Source organism: Molossus molossus, unplaced genomic scaffold, assembly GCF_014108415.1.
Source record: "Molossus molossus isolate mMolMol1 unplaced genomic scaffold, mMolMol1.p scaffold_m16_p_3, whole genome shotgun sequence".
Lineage (NCBI taxonomy): Eukaryota > Metazoa > Chordata > Mammalia > Chiroptera > Molossidae > Molossus > Molossus molossus.
Window position 1 is genome coordinate 107,745,003 of NW_023425366.1, and position 14,092 is coordinate 107,759,094.

Here is a 14,092-nt window from a genome sequence, read left to right on the forward strand (position 1 = left end):
GTGCACCAAAAATCTCCCTTTCTTGCCTAAGCCTAACTGTGCAGTGTCTGTCACTTACAATTAAAGGAAATCCTCTGCGCCAGGCACACTCTCGTCTGCTCCTCACCAAAGGCCAAGCAGATGTGACTGCTTTACTCAACTTCCCAGATGAGTAAACTGAGGCTCAGAGAGGCAAAGCGACCTAGTCGAGGTCATGAGCTGGAGCGTGGCTAGGATTTGAACCCGTGTTTGACCAGAGCCCTGTGCTTCTCTCCACCTCCTGGCTTACCCGTTCAGTGTGGGAGGGTCACTCCTGGCCCACGTGAAGGTGGCGTTCTTCACAGTAATGCTGTTCGAGCTGCCACCTGAAAAGCACCAGATACAGAAGGTCAGGCACAGACAAAGTCACGGGGCTGAGAGTGAGTAAGAAGCTCTGACTTTTTTTCCTAATCAAGCACAGTTCAACCCGAGGCTAGACACTTCCGCTAGGCATTATTTGGTTACAGCTGTCTCATGTCTAAAGAAACACCCAACCAGCAGTTTTGGAGGAAAGCAAAAGGAAACCACAAGAGGGCTCCACCTTGAAAGTCAGGGGGTTGTGCAATCCGGACGCCCACCTCGCAGAGGCGGGGGGACCCACAAGGTTACACAGGCTCCAGGGACCGCCCTTGCCCTGTCTGGGGAGGTTCCGTCAGCTCTGGCTGGGAGCACCGAGCGGAAGCCAAGACCAATGGCAACCAGCAGCACCCTCCGCACAGAGGTCTCTCCATCAGCATGGGCTGCGCTCGGCCCTCACCACACCCCAGGGCCTCTTCTTCACGGTCGAAGCAGGACCCTCGCAACTCCTGGATTCCAGGGCTGCCTCCTAACTCACCCCCTGCACGCTCCCTCTCTCCCTTCACCACCCTGCGCACCTCAAGGCTGGTCTTTCTAAAGCAGCAGTCACAATCAGCACAGAAAAGCAGACCCTGGACTAGGAAGTGGGGTATCAGGGCAGAGGGAGGGGTGTTGAAGACAAAGCCTGCATTATATGCAGGGCTCACGTGATTCTAGGCACCCCTGTCCTCATTCACTCTCCCTTCCCTGATTTTCCTTTTACCCATGCCCCTCACTTAAGAAAACACAACTTTGACTCTAATTATGAGCCATCTTAAAACCACCGTGAGATAAGATGGGGGTGTTTTCCAGTTATCAAATGAAAAAATAATCAAAGAAACAAAAACTTGTGGTGAGAGGAAGTTACTGGTTAACCTAACTCAGCCTTTTCCCTTCCTCCCCACCCCATGCCCCCCCCACAGCCCCCCCCCCCCGAAAACAGAACGAGAAGGAAACTGGAAAGTGCTATTTAAGGAATTTAAGAAAGGCCACTTGAGTCTGACAGGCTAGTGAACCATGAGACTTGGGCGAAAGCTGACAAGGTGGCAGGGTCTGGCACCTGGAGGTGTGGATAAACATCTCAGAAAGTCAAAATGCCAGGAGCCTGCCACCGCGCAGGAAGGGAGGGGCTGACCTGCAGGGCACCAGGAGGCCGGGGCTTTCCATCCTGACACCGCAGTGAGCCGTGAGCCTCGACAGCTCCAAACCTCAGCCCTGTGCTGCGCGGAGAAATGTAACCCTGGCACAGATGGCACTGCTCCCCGGGCAGCAGGAGCTGGACGACCACAGGCCAGGGAAAACAGGAAGACTCCGGCATCCAGCGAGCACTGGTTCTCAAGTGGGGGTCACTCTGCTCCCCAAGGGACATGTCTAGAGACATCATTGGTGGTCAAAATTGGGGCGTGGGCCACTGGCATCTAGTGGGCAGAGGCCAGGGATGCTGCTCGACGTCCTATGATCAGCGCCAGAGCAAAGCATGACCCGCCAGAACTTCAGCCGTGCGGAGGCTGCGTTGGAAACGCCGCAGTCTGTCTTCTCCCTCACACCGGAGAAGTGACGACCACCACCTTTACTAGCTTAGCGGGCACGGTGCTGAGAAAACCTCCTAGGTGCCAGGCACTGCTCCCACACTGTAACCAACATATACATACATCATTCCTCTGACTACCTGTATTGGGCTGTGTGGGTTCAAATCCCTATACTGCCACTTCCTAGCTGGATAGATATGGACAAGTTACCGAACTCCTCTGGGCCTAACTTTCCTCATCTGCAAAACAGAACTGATAAAAATGATATTAACATCACAGGGCTGTGATGAGGAGTAAATGAAGCAATACTCAGAGTCCTTCGCACAGGGCTTGGCACAGAGGGTGCTCCATAAATCTCTGCGCGCAAGAGCACAGGTTCCGACGACTGGCCGCCAGTGTGGATCCTGACTCTACTCCGTGTTAGCTGTGCAATCTGGGCAAGTCACTGGGGCCCATTGCCTCAGCTGCAGAATGAGGGTTTCTACAGCCCTTCGGTGCCGCAGGGAGCAGCAGACAGGTTATGTCACGGATGTCCTTAGAACAGAACGCCCACGGAGGGAGTGTCACTGACATGGAAGTGGCCGCTGCTGTTGGTGCTATTAAAGGTGACCATTAAGTGCCTGGAGACACAGCCATGGACCAGACCCCTGGTCAGGGGCATTGACTGGGAAAGGATAAATTAATAAGCTGCAAAATAAGCGAACCCACCAATAAAAATCCACATAACCCCTTGCCGAAGAAAAGTACCTTCAATCCCTTTATCCAAATGGGGAAACTGAGGCTCAGAGCAGTGGGGTGACCTGCCCAAGTACACACAGCTAACAGGTGTTGGGGGTTCGTCAGTCTCCATCAGCCTAGTTCTATTTGTGTGTCTGCCGAAGATGGCATTAAAGTCTAGGTCCCCCGAGAGCCGACCTTCAGGGGGAGGCCTCCACCACTGGCTGCCTCTCAGCAAGAAAGCAGAAGTGCACATGTACCCTCCTGGGAGGTGCAAGGTAAGCCCCAGGGTCCCCCGACTCTGCAGAGGGCCTGCCCCAAGGCCCGGCAGACAAGCTGCTGGGCAGAGCCAAATGGACAGCCACGGGGAGGGGGGCCATTCCGGCAGAGGGGCCAAACGCACACACCGTCTTTGATGGGCCGTCGCTCGATGCTGTCAGGTTCCAGCTCCTCGTGGGACAGAAAGATCCTGAGGCGTTTGAGGGAGACACTCGCCTACACAGGAAGCAATTATAGAGTGCAGTTATTTTTAAAAGCATTTTTGCAAAACAGACCCGAGGCTAACATTCAGTGGTTTCCCCTGGGTGCGAAGGGCCCACACCCCTCGTTTCTGAAGGCTCTGCGTTTCCCACAACCAGCATGCACCTTAGAATAAGAAGTAACACAGGTTTTGGTTCTTGCTTGGTTTCCTTCAAAATCCCACAACTGGTATTAAAAAGGACTGTCCTAGATGCAAAGGGACTTAAGAAACATAATAACCAAAGCAATGGCCCGTTTAAGGCCACCAACGTGCAGTGAGGAGATCAACAAGTCCTGGACACTGGATGAGCTGCATAGTGACCAGCCAAAAGTATTGGGTTACAGACCTCAAAGTGGCGAATAGACTAGATCTTAATTGTTCCTGTCACATAAAGGGAAATGATAATTATGTGATGTGACAGAGGTGTTGTCTGACACTGGTGGTAAATGTATTGCAATGTGTCAGTGTAGTATTAAACTTACAGTGTTATATGTCAAACATATCCCAATAAAAATAAATTTAAAAAATACATACAGCCTGGCCAGTTTGGCTCAGTGGTTAGAGCTTCGGCCCACGGACCAAAGAGTCACAGGTTTGGTTTCCGCTAAGGGCACATACCCCCCTCGATTGCAGTTTGTCCCCGGCCCCGGTTGGGGTCATGTGGGTGGTGACCACTCGATGTGTCTCTCTCACATCAATGTTTCTCTCTCTCTCTTCCTCCCTTTCTCCCTCCTGCTCTATCGGAGGATAAATGCAAAAGTGTCCTCGGGTGGGGATTAAAAAAAAACAACACATACAATAGTTCTGATGCAGACAGCCCACTGTCAAGACATCAATGGTGGTAGGTTAGACAGACATGAGCAGAGCAAGGGTGATGAGCCAGGAACAGAAGGTCACCAGGGCAGAAAGCCCTGGGTGTCTAGCAAGGGGCAATTGTAGGGTGTGATCCTGCCCCCAGGGTAACCTTTCCTCACCTAGCATATCACTGGTCTTACAAGGTTCAGACCCCTGACCTTTCCTCCCTAGAGATAACATCTAACCCTCAGCTGTATTTCAGCTTCAGGTGCAGAAAAGCAGCAAATCCATGGCTGACCTCAGGGCCAGCTGCACTGGATAATGACCCCTGCCCTGGCGCCAACTAATCAATCAGTGGAGGCCCTGACTCTGAAAGGACACACCTAGAAATCTGTTGGCTATTCCGCTGAGATCTCCCCCTTGGACCTCCCCTTAAAACCCTAGGACTGAGGACAGAGCATTTCCCTCCTGAGAGCACTCCAGCACCCCCCCCACTCCCCCCCCCCCCCCAGGCACGCCACCTTTACCTTCCTCACTTCCAAGTCCAAGGGCTCTCCCTTTACCTCTATAACTTGTTTCCTAAGCCCATTTCTTCTACGAATTACTTCTTCCACCTCTGTGATCTTATAAATAAATATTCTCTCATAGTTTGAGTCTTGGCTCTGAATTTCTTCCAGGCCAGAACTCAAGTACCGAGGTTGCTGAACCCAGGACCAGTCTGACCCCACCGGTCTAATAGCTGGTGTGGTTCCCGCTGCCACCAACAAATACAGAAAATTTTAATATGGACTGAGTATTATTTTAAGAAGTAACTGTTGCCTGGCTGGTGTGGCTCAGTGGACTGAGCGTTGTCCCATGGACTGAGAGGTCCCAGTTCCATTCCCAGTCAGGGCACATGCCCAGGCTGTGGGCTCAATCCCCAGTAGGGGGCGTGCAGGAGGCAGCCTACAGATGTTTCCATCTCTCCCTTCCTCTCTCTCTAAAAAATCAATAAAAACATACTTTTAAAAAAAGAAATGACAATTTTGTTAGGCATGATAGAAGAAATGCATGCTGAAGTATTTATGGATGAACTGCCAGGAGGTCTTCAATTTGCTTTAAAATTTTCCCGCAAAGAAAAAAAGGAATGACGGGAGGGAAGGACAAGGGAGGGAGGGAGGAAGACGGAAACAGGATCAGATAAAGCCAGTATGACAAAATGTTGAATCTGGGTGACAGGTACACAAGATTCATAATACTAGTCTCTACTTCTGTGTAAATTTGAAATGTTTCATAATAACAAGGGGTGTTATTTGCTTTTTTTTGGTTTTATTTTTTTAATAAAGCCTACAACCAGAGTTATAAACCAAATCTTAAGACTGATTTGTCTGTGTGGCTGAAAGCGGGGTTTTCTTTTTTTTTTTTTTTAATTTTTTTTTTTATCCTCACCCGAGGACATTTTTCCATTTTTTATTCAGATAGAGTGGGAAGAAGAGAGAGGAAGAGAGAGAAACATCGACGTGAAAGGGACACATCAAGTGGCTGCCACCCACACGACCCAACCAGGGCCGGGGACAAACTGCAGCCAAGGTACATGCCCTTAGCGGGAACCGAACCCGGGTCTCTGTGGACCGCAGGCCGACGCTCTAACCGCTGAGCCAATCCGGCCAGGGCTGAAAGCGGGGTTTTCAACATGAATATGCACAGCTCGAGGGAGAGGAGTGTGAAAAATATGACGGGCAGGAAAGTGGCCGGAGTCTCTAACAGTAAAAGTGTGACAGAATGTGACTCCTTAGTCACTGCATGAATTTTAGGAATCCTGGGAGGGGTCTAGGTTGTGGTGTTTCAAATGGTGGGTCAAGGCCTATTAGTGGCTGGTGAAATCAATTTAATGGGTCAAGAGATGCAAGTCTGAAAAGCTAGAACAGGGGACAGGCAGGGTGGACAGAGCAGAGTGGACAGAAGAAAACCTTTCAGAAAGAATCTTGCAGAGCACGGAAAGCCCGGAGCATTAACCTTTAGTTTCACATACCAAAGTGTGAGTTGCCTGTCAAGAATTAAAACGGAAATGTTTCTTTCTTGGGGTGCGACGGGAAGGCAGGAAAGCCACCAGTCCAGGCCTCGCCACGCCCACCGGGCGCAGAGGCGTGAGAAGCCCAGGGCGCTGCCTCCAGCGGGGCTGTGGCCCCTTTTGTTCTGGCCCCACCCCGAGAACCCTCCCTGAAGTGCCCCGTACCTGCACGATGCTGCTGATGACCATCGGGAGAATATTCAGGGGGAAACGGAGGATGTTGAACAAGGCCAAGGACACAAAGGCTTTCTGGGCGTCCAGGATATTGTTTTCATCGATGGTCACGTAGACGGCAAACGTGCACAGGGCCACCTGCAAGCAGAAGGCCCGTCACTGACTCGAGTCGGTCACCATCTAGGAGCAGTTACACTCCCCAAGCCTTGTGTTCAGGCCCTCCCCACGTGAGCTGCAATGACCGACGACTGGCTGGAGGCAGCAGAAAACACCCAAGGCAGGCGACAGGTGCTCACGGAACAGAGAATGAACTGGGTAAATGATGCCCGGGAGCTGAGATTACCCTCTTTCCCACCAGCTCTCTCCGAGGCACACTGGGATTCCTCGACACCGGGCAGAATCTCACTTCGGGGCCTTGGCCTTTGCAAAGTTCCCTTTGCCTGAACAACCTTCCCATCCGCGTGGCAGCTGGGCTCCTCGGCCTTACCCACCCTCCACCTGAAACAGCCCGCACCGCTCTCCACCCTCCTATCCTGGTCATGTTTCTGCAGAGCACCCATCAACACCTCCTAGTGCGGTGTTACGTGTATGTCCTGGCTGGCTCCTGCATCGAAATGTAAACTCCACCAAGGCGGGGACACCGTCTTGCGCACGACTGACTGCCTCCTTGGTGCCCAGAACAGTCCCTGGGACACAGGAACACTGACTAAGACCTTGGGCGAGTTGCCGCCGCTCCCCATGCCTCAGCTGTCTCATCTGTGAAACAGGTGAAGGTGGAGAATTAATGCCGCTGCTCAAAGTTCCTTCCAGTGCATAAAGTTTTATGTGGTTTTATACCCCGAGGACAGCAAGACTTACTTTTTCCAAAAAAAGGAAAAGAAAACAAACAGCCACTCCCTTCTCCGCAGTCACACTGGCCTTAGGCCTTGCGATTTTACTACCCAGGTGACCAGAATTTGGTCAGTTATTAGAGATGACAGCATGTTACCTCCTCACCAGGAGAAATGGGGGACCCAGGGAATAATCCAGAGCCAGACTGCTTGGCTTAGCGGGGAGGAAAAAGATCAATGGGTGGATTTCTAACTCCTCCCTCAATGCTGGGGACAGAGCAGTGCCAGGTGGCACCTGGGGAGGTGAACAACAGGATCCCCTGGGATCACCTGGTACATACAAGCAGAAGCCATCTGGGGAACTCTGGACCTGGTGGATGAACAGAAGTTCTCAGCCCTGTGCTAGCCCAGACTCCTAGAATCATGGGGGGCAGCGGGGCTGGGGGGAGGCTATAAACTGCCCGGGCCCTGCCTTTCTGCGCTCAGAGCAGACTGCTGGAAGGCGGGAGGTTCCAAGGTCTCAGCCGCCTCATTTCTTTGTTACCTATCAGAAGGTTGTAAAGCTTAAAAATTAAAACCATCGCCCTGGCCGGTTTGGCTCAGTGGTTGGAGCGTCGGCCTGCGGTACAGAGAGACCCGGGTTCGGTTCCCGCTAAGGGCACGTACCTCGGTTACAGTTTGTCCCCGGCCCTGGTTGGTCGTGTGGGTGGCAGCCACTCGATGTGTCCCTTCACATCGATGTTTCTCTCTCTCTCTCTTCCTCTCTCTCCCTCCCGCTCTATCTGAACAAAAAATGGAAAAATGTCCTCGGGTGAGGATAAAAAAAAAAAAAAAAATTAAAACCATCAATTCAGCCACACACCAGATGGGTGTGCCACCTCGCTCCTCCAAGCCTCTATTTTCCCCTCTACAAACCGGGAACCAGACACACCGCTGCAGGGCTGCTGCATGGGGAAGGCGGGCGCTAGGGTGGAGGGCTCCGCCCAGTGCCCAGCGCACAGTGCCCAGCAAAATGCAGTACATGGCAGCTGTTGTTATTTCTTGTTACAAAACTCAGTCCAAACTCCTCGGACTGTTCTTCCAAAGAATCTATAAACCGGTTCCAAGAGCGAGGCCTGGCTCTGACACTCACAAGCTGGATGACCCCGAGACTAGGCACACAGACTTTCCAGGCTCCACAGCCAAGAGGGAGGGGAGCCCCTCGTCTGCACACACTCGCCCCCCTCTTCCGGCCAGCGACCTCTTCTTATCCACGGGCACTCTTCACCCCAAACTCCCCCACACAGGAAGAGTCTGCAGCACAGAAAGGATGAAGCACTGACACACCCTCCAGGATGAGCGACCCTGAGAACGCGAAGACGCACACAAGAGGCCACATGGTAATACGGTTCCATTTATAGGAAATGTCCAGCGTGGGCAAATCTACAGAGCAGGACGCAGAGAGCGGGTGCCTGGGGCTGGGGGAGTGGAGGGAGTGGGGAGTGACTGCCAACGAGGGTTTCCTTTTGGGACAGACAATGTTCAGGGATCAGAGAGCGGTGATAGTCGTACAACCCTGTAAATAGGCTAAACACCACTGAATTTTACACTTAAAAGTGGTGAATTATATCTCAATAAAAATAACAAAATCATTTTTAAAAAACCCCACCTCTCCAAAGTCAGTCCCTTTTGCTTATGACAAGCTCAAGTTTTGACTTGGGCCCTGGGCCCAGCTGCTTTGTAACCATCCCGTCTGTGACTTGTCTGGCCTCCTCTAACCATTCTCTCCCGCGCTCCCTCTGTTCCAGCCCCGCTGGCCTCCATGGCTGTTCCTTCTATGGGACAGGCCAAGTCCAGCCGGGGCCTTTGCACTCACTCTTCCTCTCCTGGTGGGGCCCCTCACCTCCATCAGGTAAAGACTCAAGTGTCATCTTCTCAACGAGGTCCTCAATCATCCTATTTAAAACTGAAAGACTTCCCTATGGCTCTAACCCAACCCAACCCCCACTCCCAGCTCTTACAACAGTTTAGCACACTGTATGATGTGTTTATCATGCCTGTTGTTTACCATCTGCCTCTCCCAATGAATGAATGAACACTCCCCTCAGGGCAGGGAGTCCTGTCTGTCGTGGTCTTGCTCTATCTTCAGTGCCTAGGACAGCACCTGGATCAGGGCAGATGCTCAGGTAATGTTTGCAAGTGGGTGGATGGATGGACGAATAGACAGATGGGTGGGTAAGTAAGTGGATAGATTTCCTGAAGGCAGGAGAGCATCCACTCAGATGTGTGTCTCTTCAGCAGCGGAGAAAACCAAGACTCAGGAGAGGATCTCACCACCAGAACACACCAGCTCCCTAGGCCCCGATGGCGGGGCAGCTACCGGCAGCAGGGGGCACAAGTACAGAGGGAGCTACGTCACATGGCCCCCATCGGACCCACAGCTCTGGCTTCTCCAGGGAGAGGAGGTCATTCATTCATCCATCAATTACTAATTGGGCACCTACCATGTGCCAGCACTGTGTGCCCAGAGGTGAGGCAAGCACGGAGATCACGACATTACCGGCGCCCTAGGTTCTTGCAGTCTCCCAGGACAGAATCAAGAGATCGCAGGAAACCAATGTAGAGCCTGGTGCACTGGCCAGGAATTGAACCCGGGGGGCAGGAGAGAATTTTACCAATGAACCCCCTAGATTCTTGGGAGCTCCCGAGATAGAAATCAAGAGAGTTCCCATAAGGTAGTACTCAGGCAAGAGGTTGGTTATATATAGCTCCTGCGTCATGGGAGACAATAAAGGGAGAAAGGGAAATGTTGCTCCCCCAACAAAAGCCAGGGAACAGTTTTACAGAAGTTGAAGCAGAAAAGATGACATCTGAGTATGACATCTAAATATGCAGAGATGGGGACTCTTAGGCACTTGTGTAGTGTAACCACATGCTTCTTCATGCGTCACATCTCATCAGCATATTAAATCTCCACCCAGGGGTGTGTTTTTAGCATTGAAATGAGGGAAGGTCACCAAAAGGACAGTCTATCTGGCCAGCGTGCACGGGTTAGTGAAAGGAACCACATTTAAGCCCATCGAAGTAAATCTTGCAGAAAACAGTGTCCTTCAGTCTAGCTGCTAATTGGCTGTTAGGAGAAAAGAAAACATTGGGGCAATTAATGGGTTCCAGGCTTCCTGCCAGCTAGGCCCAGGGAGTAGCCTATCTGTCTCACTGAGACTCACAGTCTAGCAGGACATGGGGAGCACTACTCGGCTTGCTCTCTCAGGGAGTGTTTGGAAGTGTGTGAAGGTGACTGAGGTACAGTGATACCTCGGTTCTCGAACATAATTCGTTCCAGGAGGACGGTCGAGAACCAAATTGTTCGAGAACCGAAGCAATGAAACCCAATAGGAAATAATGGAAACTGGATTAATTCGTTCCAAGCCCCAGAAAATGCCTATTTACTGGCCTAATTTGTATATAATATGTAGAAAAACATAAGTCTCAACAAGAAATAAAAGTGTACAGTATGTCTAAGGGTTAAATTCAGTGTAAAGCGTGACTCTCTCTCTGCACTCACACTGATGACGCCAGCAAGGCGCACTGGGCCGAATGAACGCCATTCGGCTCAACTCGGCTCATCTCGGAAGTTCGAGTTCCAAATATTTGTTCGGATTCCGAGACAAAAGTTTCTCGAATCTCCTGGTCGAATACCGATTTGGTCGAAATCCGAGGCGTTCGAGAACCGAGGTATCACTGTAGTAGGTAGTAGGGAGCTGGGGTTTGCTATCACCTTGTAATGGGTGAGGGTCAAGAATGGGAGAAATCCTTCATGAACAAAGAACGCCTGTCTCACTCTAAGTACTATGGTGTCGCCACTGAGAAGTGTGGCAAATGACTGAACCGTCTGTGCCAGCCTAATCCCTAAAAAACCTGACAGCTGCTTGTGTGAATACCTGTTCTTTCTGCCTGCCCAGCATCCATTCTCCTGGTGCTGGTAACATCTCAATTTTCCTTTGGGGAACTGAACCTCCCCCTAATCTCAGTTTATGAGCTTCAGCCCAAAACCCAACCCAAGCTCATGACCCAGGCAGGCCTGGTCAATCCAAGCATCTCATCTCCCTGGCTGTAGTGATTCAGGATAAGCATGGAGCCAACGGCAATGAATGAGACTCTATCCCACAGCTTTGCAGGAACTAACAGGGAAAGAGGGGTTGTCTCCTCACAGGAGTTACTGAGAGATCTTTAGAGCACCTAGATCCAGCCATACCTGAAACCTTAGCCATACTTAAAACCAGCACTTTCCTAGATTTTTCAGTATTGTGACTCAAAAATCCCCCTTTCTTTTTTTTCCCCTCTAATAGATCTGAGTTAGGTTTCTGCCTCTTGGAGATAGTTCCTAATAGTTTACTCACATATTTCATTCATTCATTCCTCTACATACACTTTCTGAATGTGCACCGTTTGCCAAGTCCCCAGTGTTCTAGGATACAAGCAAAAAAAACCACAAGATCCACATATGATCTGGTCAGCAAAGAACTACACAATCACCACCTGGAACGGTAGTTATCTAATGAAGGGAGATACAAGGTAAGTAGGCAGCAAGAAGCTCACAAATCTTCCAAGATGGAAAATGCTAAATATTGCCGGCTGCCTGGGGACACTATTTTAGGAAAGTGCATTAAGCGGACATGATAAATGCCAGGCTCTGTATCCTAGAAAAACAGTCCCATCAATCCTACCACTTGGCACCCCACTCCCGTCTGACCTCCCTGCGCCTCTGTCTTCCATCACACCTACCAGAGGGTAAACACCTCATCCTCCTTGAAGCGCAGGAATTCACCAATGAAACGAACGTGCAAACACCTTTCAAGGGAACCAAGGGCCACATATTTTATCCTAATGTAGTCAGAGGCTTCGGTGTCTCAACTGACACCCAGGCTCATCTGTTTCGTGCCCAGCAGCTCAACAAACTCCATCGCGGGAAGCCCAGCACGCACCCCAAAACTGAGTGGCAAATTCAAGGACAAGAAAAGCCAGCCCCGCTGGTGAGCATCTCCTGCTACCGCTTCCTAACGGAGACCAGGGCAGGAGCAGATAAGTGAGAGGCCACGCTGGACAGTTCAGGTGACAAGCTGGAAACTCAGTTAGATCAGAGGACTGAATGTGCGGAGCAAAGGGTTATGGGAAAAGGATCCCCCCTCCTAAGCGTAACACAACCCATGGATTAAACCCTGTCACTTGCTCCCTCTGGCTGCAGATCTTTTCCTGTTAAAAAAAATTGCAATTCAAAACACCTTGGATTTCTGTATGATTTTCTATCACTTGTGCAGAAGTAGAGTAACAAGAAGAAATATATATATGAGTATAATGACATTTATTATGCACACAGTCACTACTATGCTGAAATATGTAGGTTCTCTCTGGAAATACACAAAAGAGCCAGGAGGAAGAGCTGGGCCTTTCACTGCAGACCAGTGCTTCTCAACCGGGGGGCATATGGCAATTTCCAGAGACACTTTCCCCCTTTTTATTGAATTTATTGGGGTGACAATGGTTAACAAAATGGAGACGTTTTTGATCATCACAGCTCGAGAGACGGAAGGAGAGGCACCCCTTGGTATCTAGAGGGTAGAGGTCAGGAATGTTGCTAAACACCCTCCAATGCACAGGACAGCCCCCACAACAAAGAAACAAGAATTACGAGGTCCCACATGTCAACAGCGCTGAGGATGCAAAACCCTGTTGCAGATCCTTTAGAACAGCTTTACCTAGTTTTACCACAGCCATCAAGTGCATTACTGCTTTTTAAATGAAATGTATCACATATGTAAAATAGAATAAACAGTTAGAAACATACAGAGACTATTTAACAACTTGAAAAATAATAAAATGAACAGCCTATATAACTACCACCCAGTCTTACACTGTCTTTACTTTTAAAAATCAAAGAGGACCGTGGAATCCCTGGGGGAGGTCGGGAGACAGCAGAACCTTCTAGCCCGGAATGCTGCTGTGTTGGAGCTGGCGGGAGCGTAGGAACACCGAGTCCCAGGACAGCTAGGAGATGCCAAGCCACTCCCTGTGCCAACCACTGAATGGACAGTGGTCACCTAGGGCAATTCTCGAACACAGCTCAGCGGGCACGAACACCATGTCTGACTGTGGATGTCTGATGTGAGCTTGGAGGTGGGAGAGGCAGGGCCCTGTACCTGACTCCCTGGGGCCTAACCCCTTCAAGTTTCCTATGTGAAAACCCAGAGCAGGAAGGTAGACCAGCCGGCTTCAGGTGACACTGTGAGCTGGCAGCAGAATTCAGCAGATGTCCTGACTCTCAGAAGAACATTCCATTCCTCTAGCCGGCGTGAGCATCCCATGGCCTGTGGTCCACACCTATTTATGCCCGGCCTCTGAGCTTAGAATGGCTTTTACATTTCTTAAATAATTTTTTTAAAACTCAAAATAATACTATTTCCTGAGATATGAAGACTCTATGAAATTCAGTGTCTTTAAATAAGTTTTTACGGGAACATAGCCATACCCATTCATTTAAGCAGTTGTGACACAGAACACACGGCGCGGGACACCTGCAAAATTACTAGCTGGCGTAAGTAATATTTGCTCACTCCGCTCTGTGCTGCTGTTTCCTGGCCCACCTGGGGGCAGACTGCCGAAACCCAGATCGTTTCCGCTGGTCTGGGGGAGGCCCGAGGGTCTGCATTTCTAGTGAACCACCAGGTGACGCGATGTCACTGGTCATGGGCCACACTCTGAAGAGTGAGAATTTACTCCAATGGCTCCCAAAGGTGTACCCCAAACCAACAACATCAGGAGCACCAGGGAACATGTTAGAAATATAAATTCTCAGGCCCCACCCAGGCCTAATGGACCTGAAACTCTGGGTGGAGCCCAGGGAGCTGAGTTTTAACAAGCCCCCAGGTGACTCCAACACGCCCTTGAGTTGGAGCATCTCTGCTTCCCGGTGGACCACCTGGATGAGGGTTCAGACTCCGGGAGACGTGAAGCTGAGCCTAATAAAACCCAGCGTCAGAAATAACACACTTCAACAAGCACTGAAAAGATGGGCATTTCCTTAAACATTCCACCTGCAACTCAGCTGTGATGAAACAGATGTTAGTCTAACAGCAAACTGTCATAT

At 50.5% G+C, this 14,092-nt stretch overlaps 1 protein-coding gene across 3 annotated transcripts in view; it reads right to left on the minus strand.

Annotated features, from left to right (window-relative positions):
• The window catches only part of ABCC1 (ATP binding cassette subfamily C member 1), a 142,060-nt gene that overhangs the window by 39,516 nt on the left and 88,452 nt on the right, over window positions 1–14,092 (minus strand). For all 3 annotated transcript variants that reach the window (XM_036278743.1, XM_036278741.1, XM_036278742.1), the window contains 3 exons: window positions 6,131–6,277; window positions 3,008–3,095; window positions 269–344 (listed from right to left, as the gene is read on the minus strand). In XM_036278743.1, coding sequence (XP_036134636.1) covers window positions 269–344; window positions 3,008–3,095; window positions 6,131–6,277 — 311 coding nt within the window. The remainder of the gene's footprint in view (window positions 1–268; window positions 345–3,007; window positions 3,096–6,130; window positions 6,278–14,092) is intronic.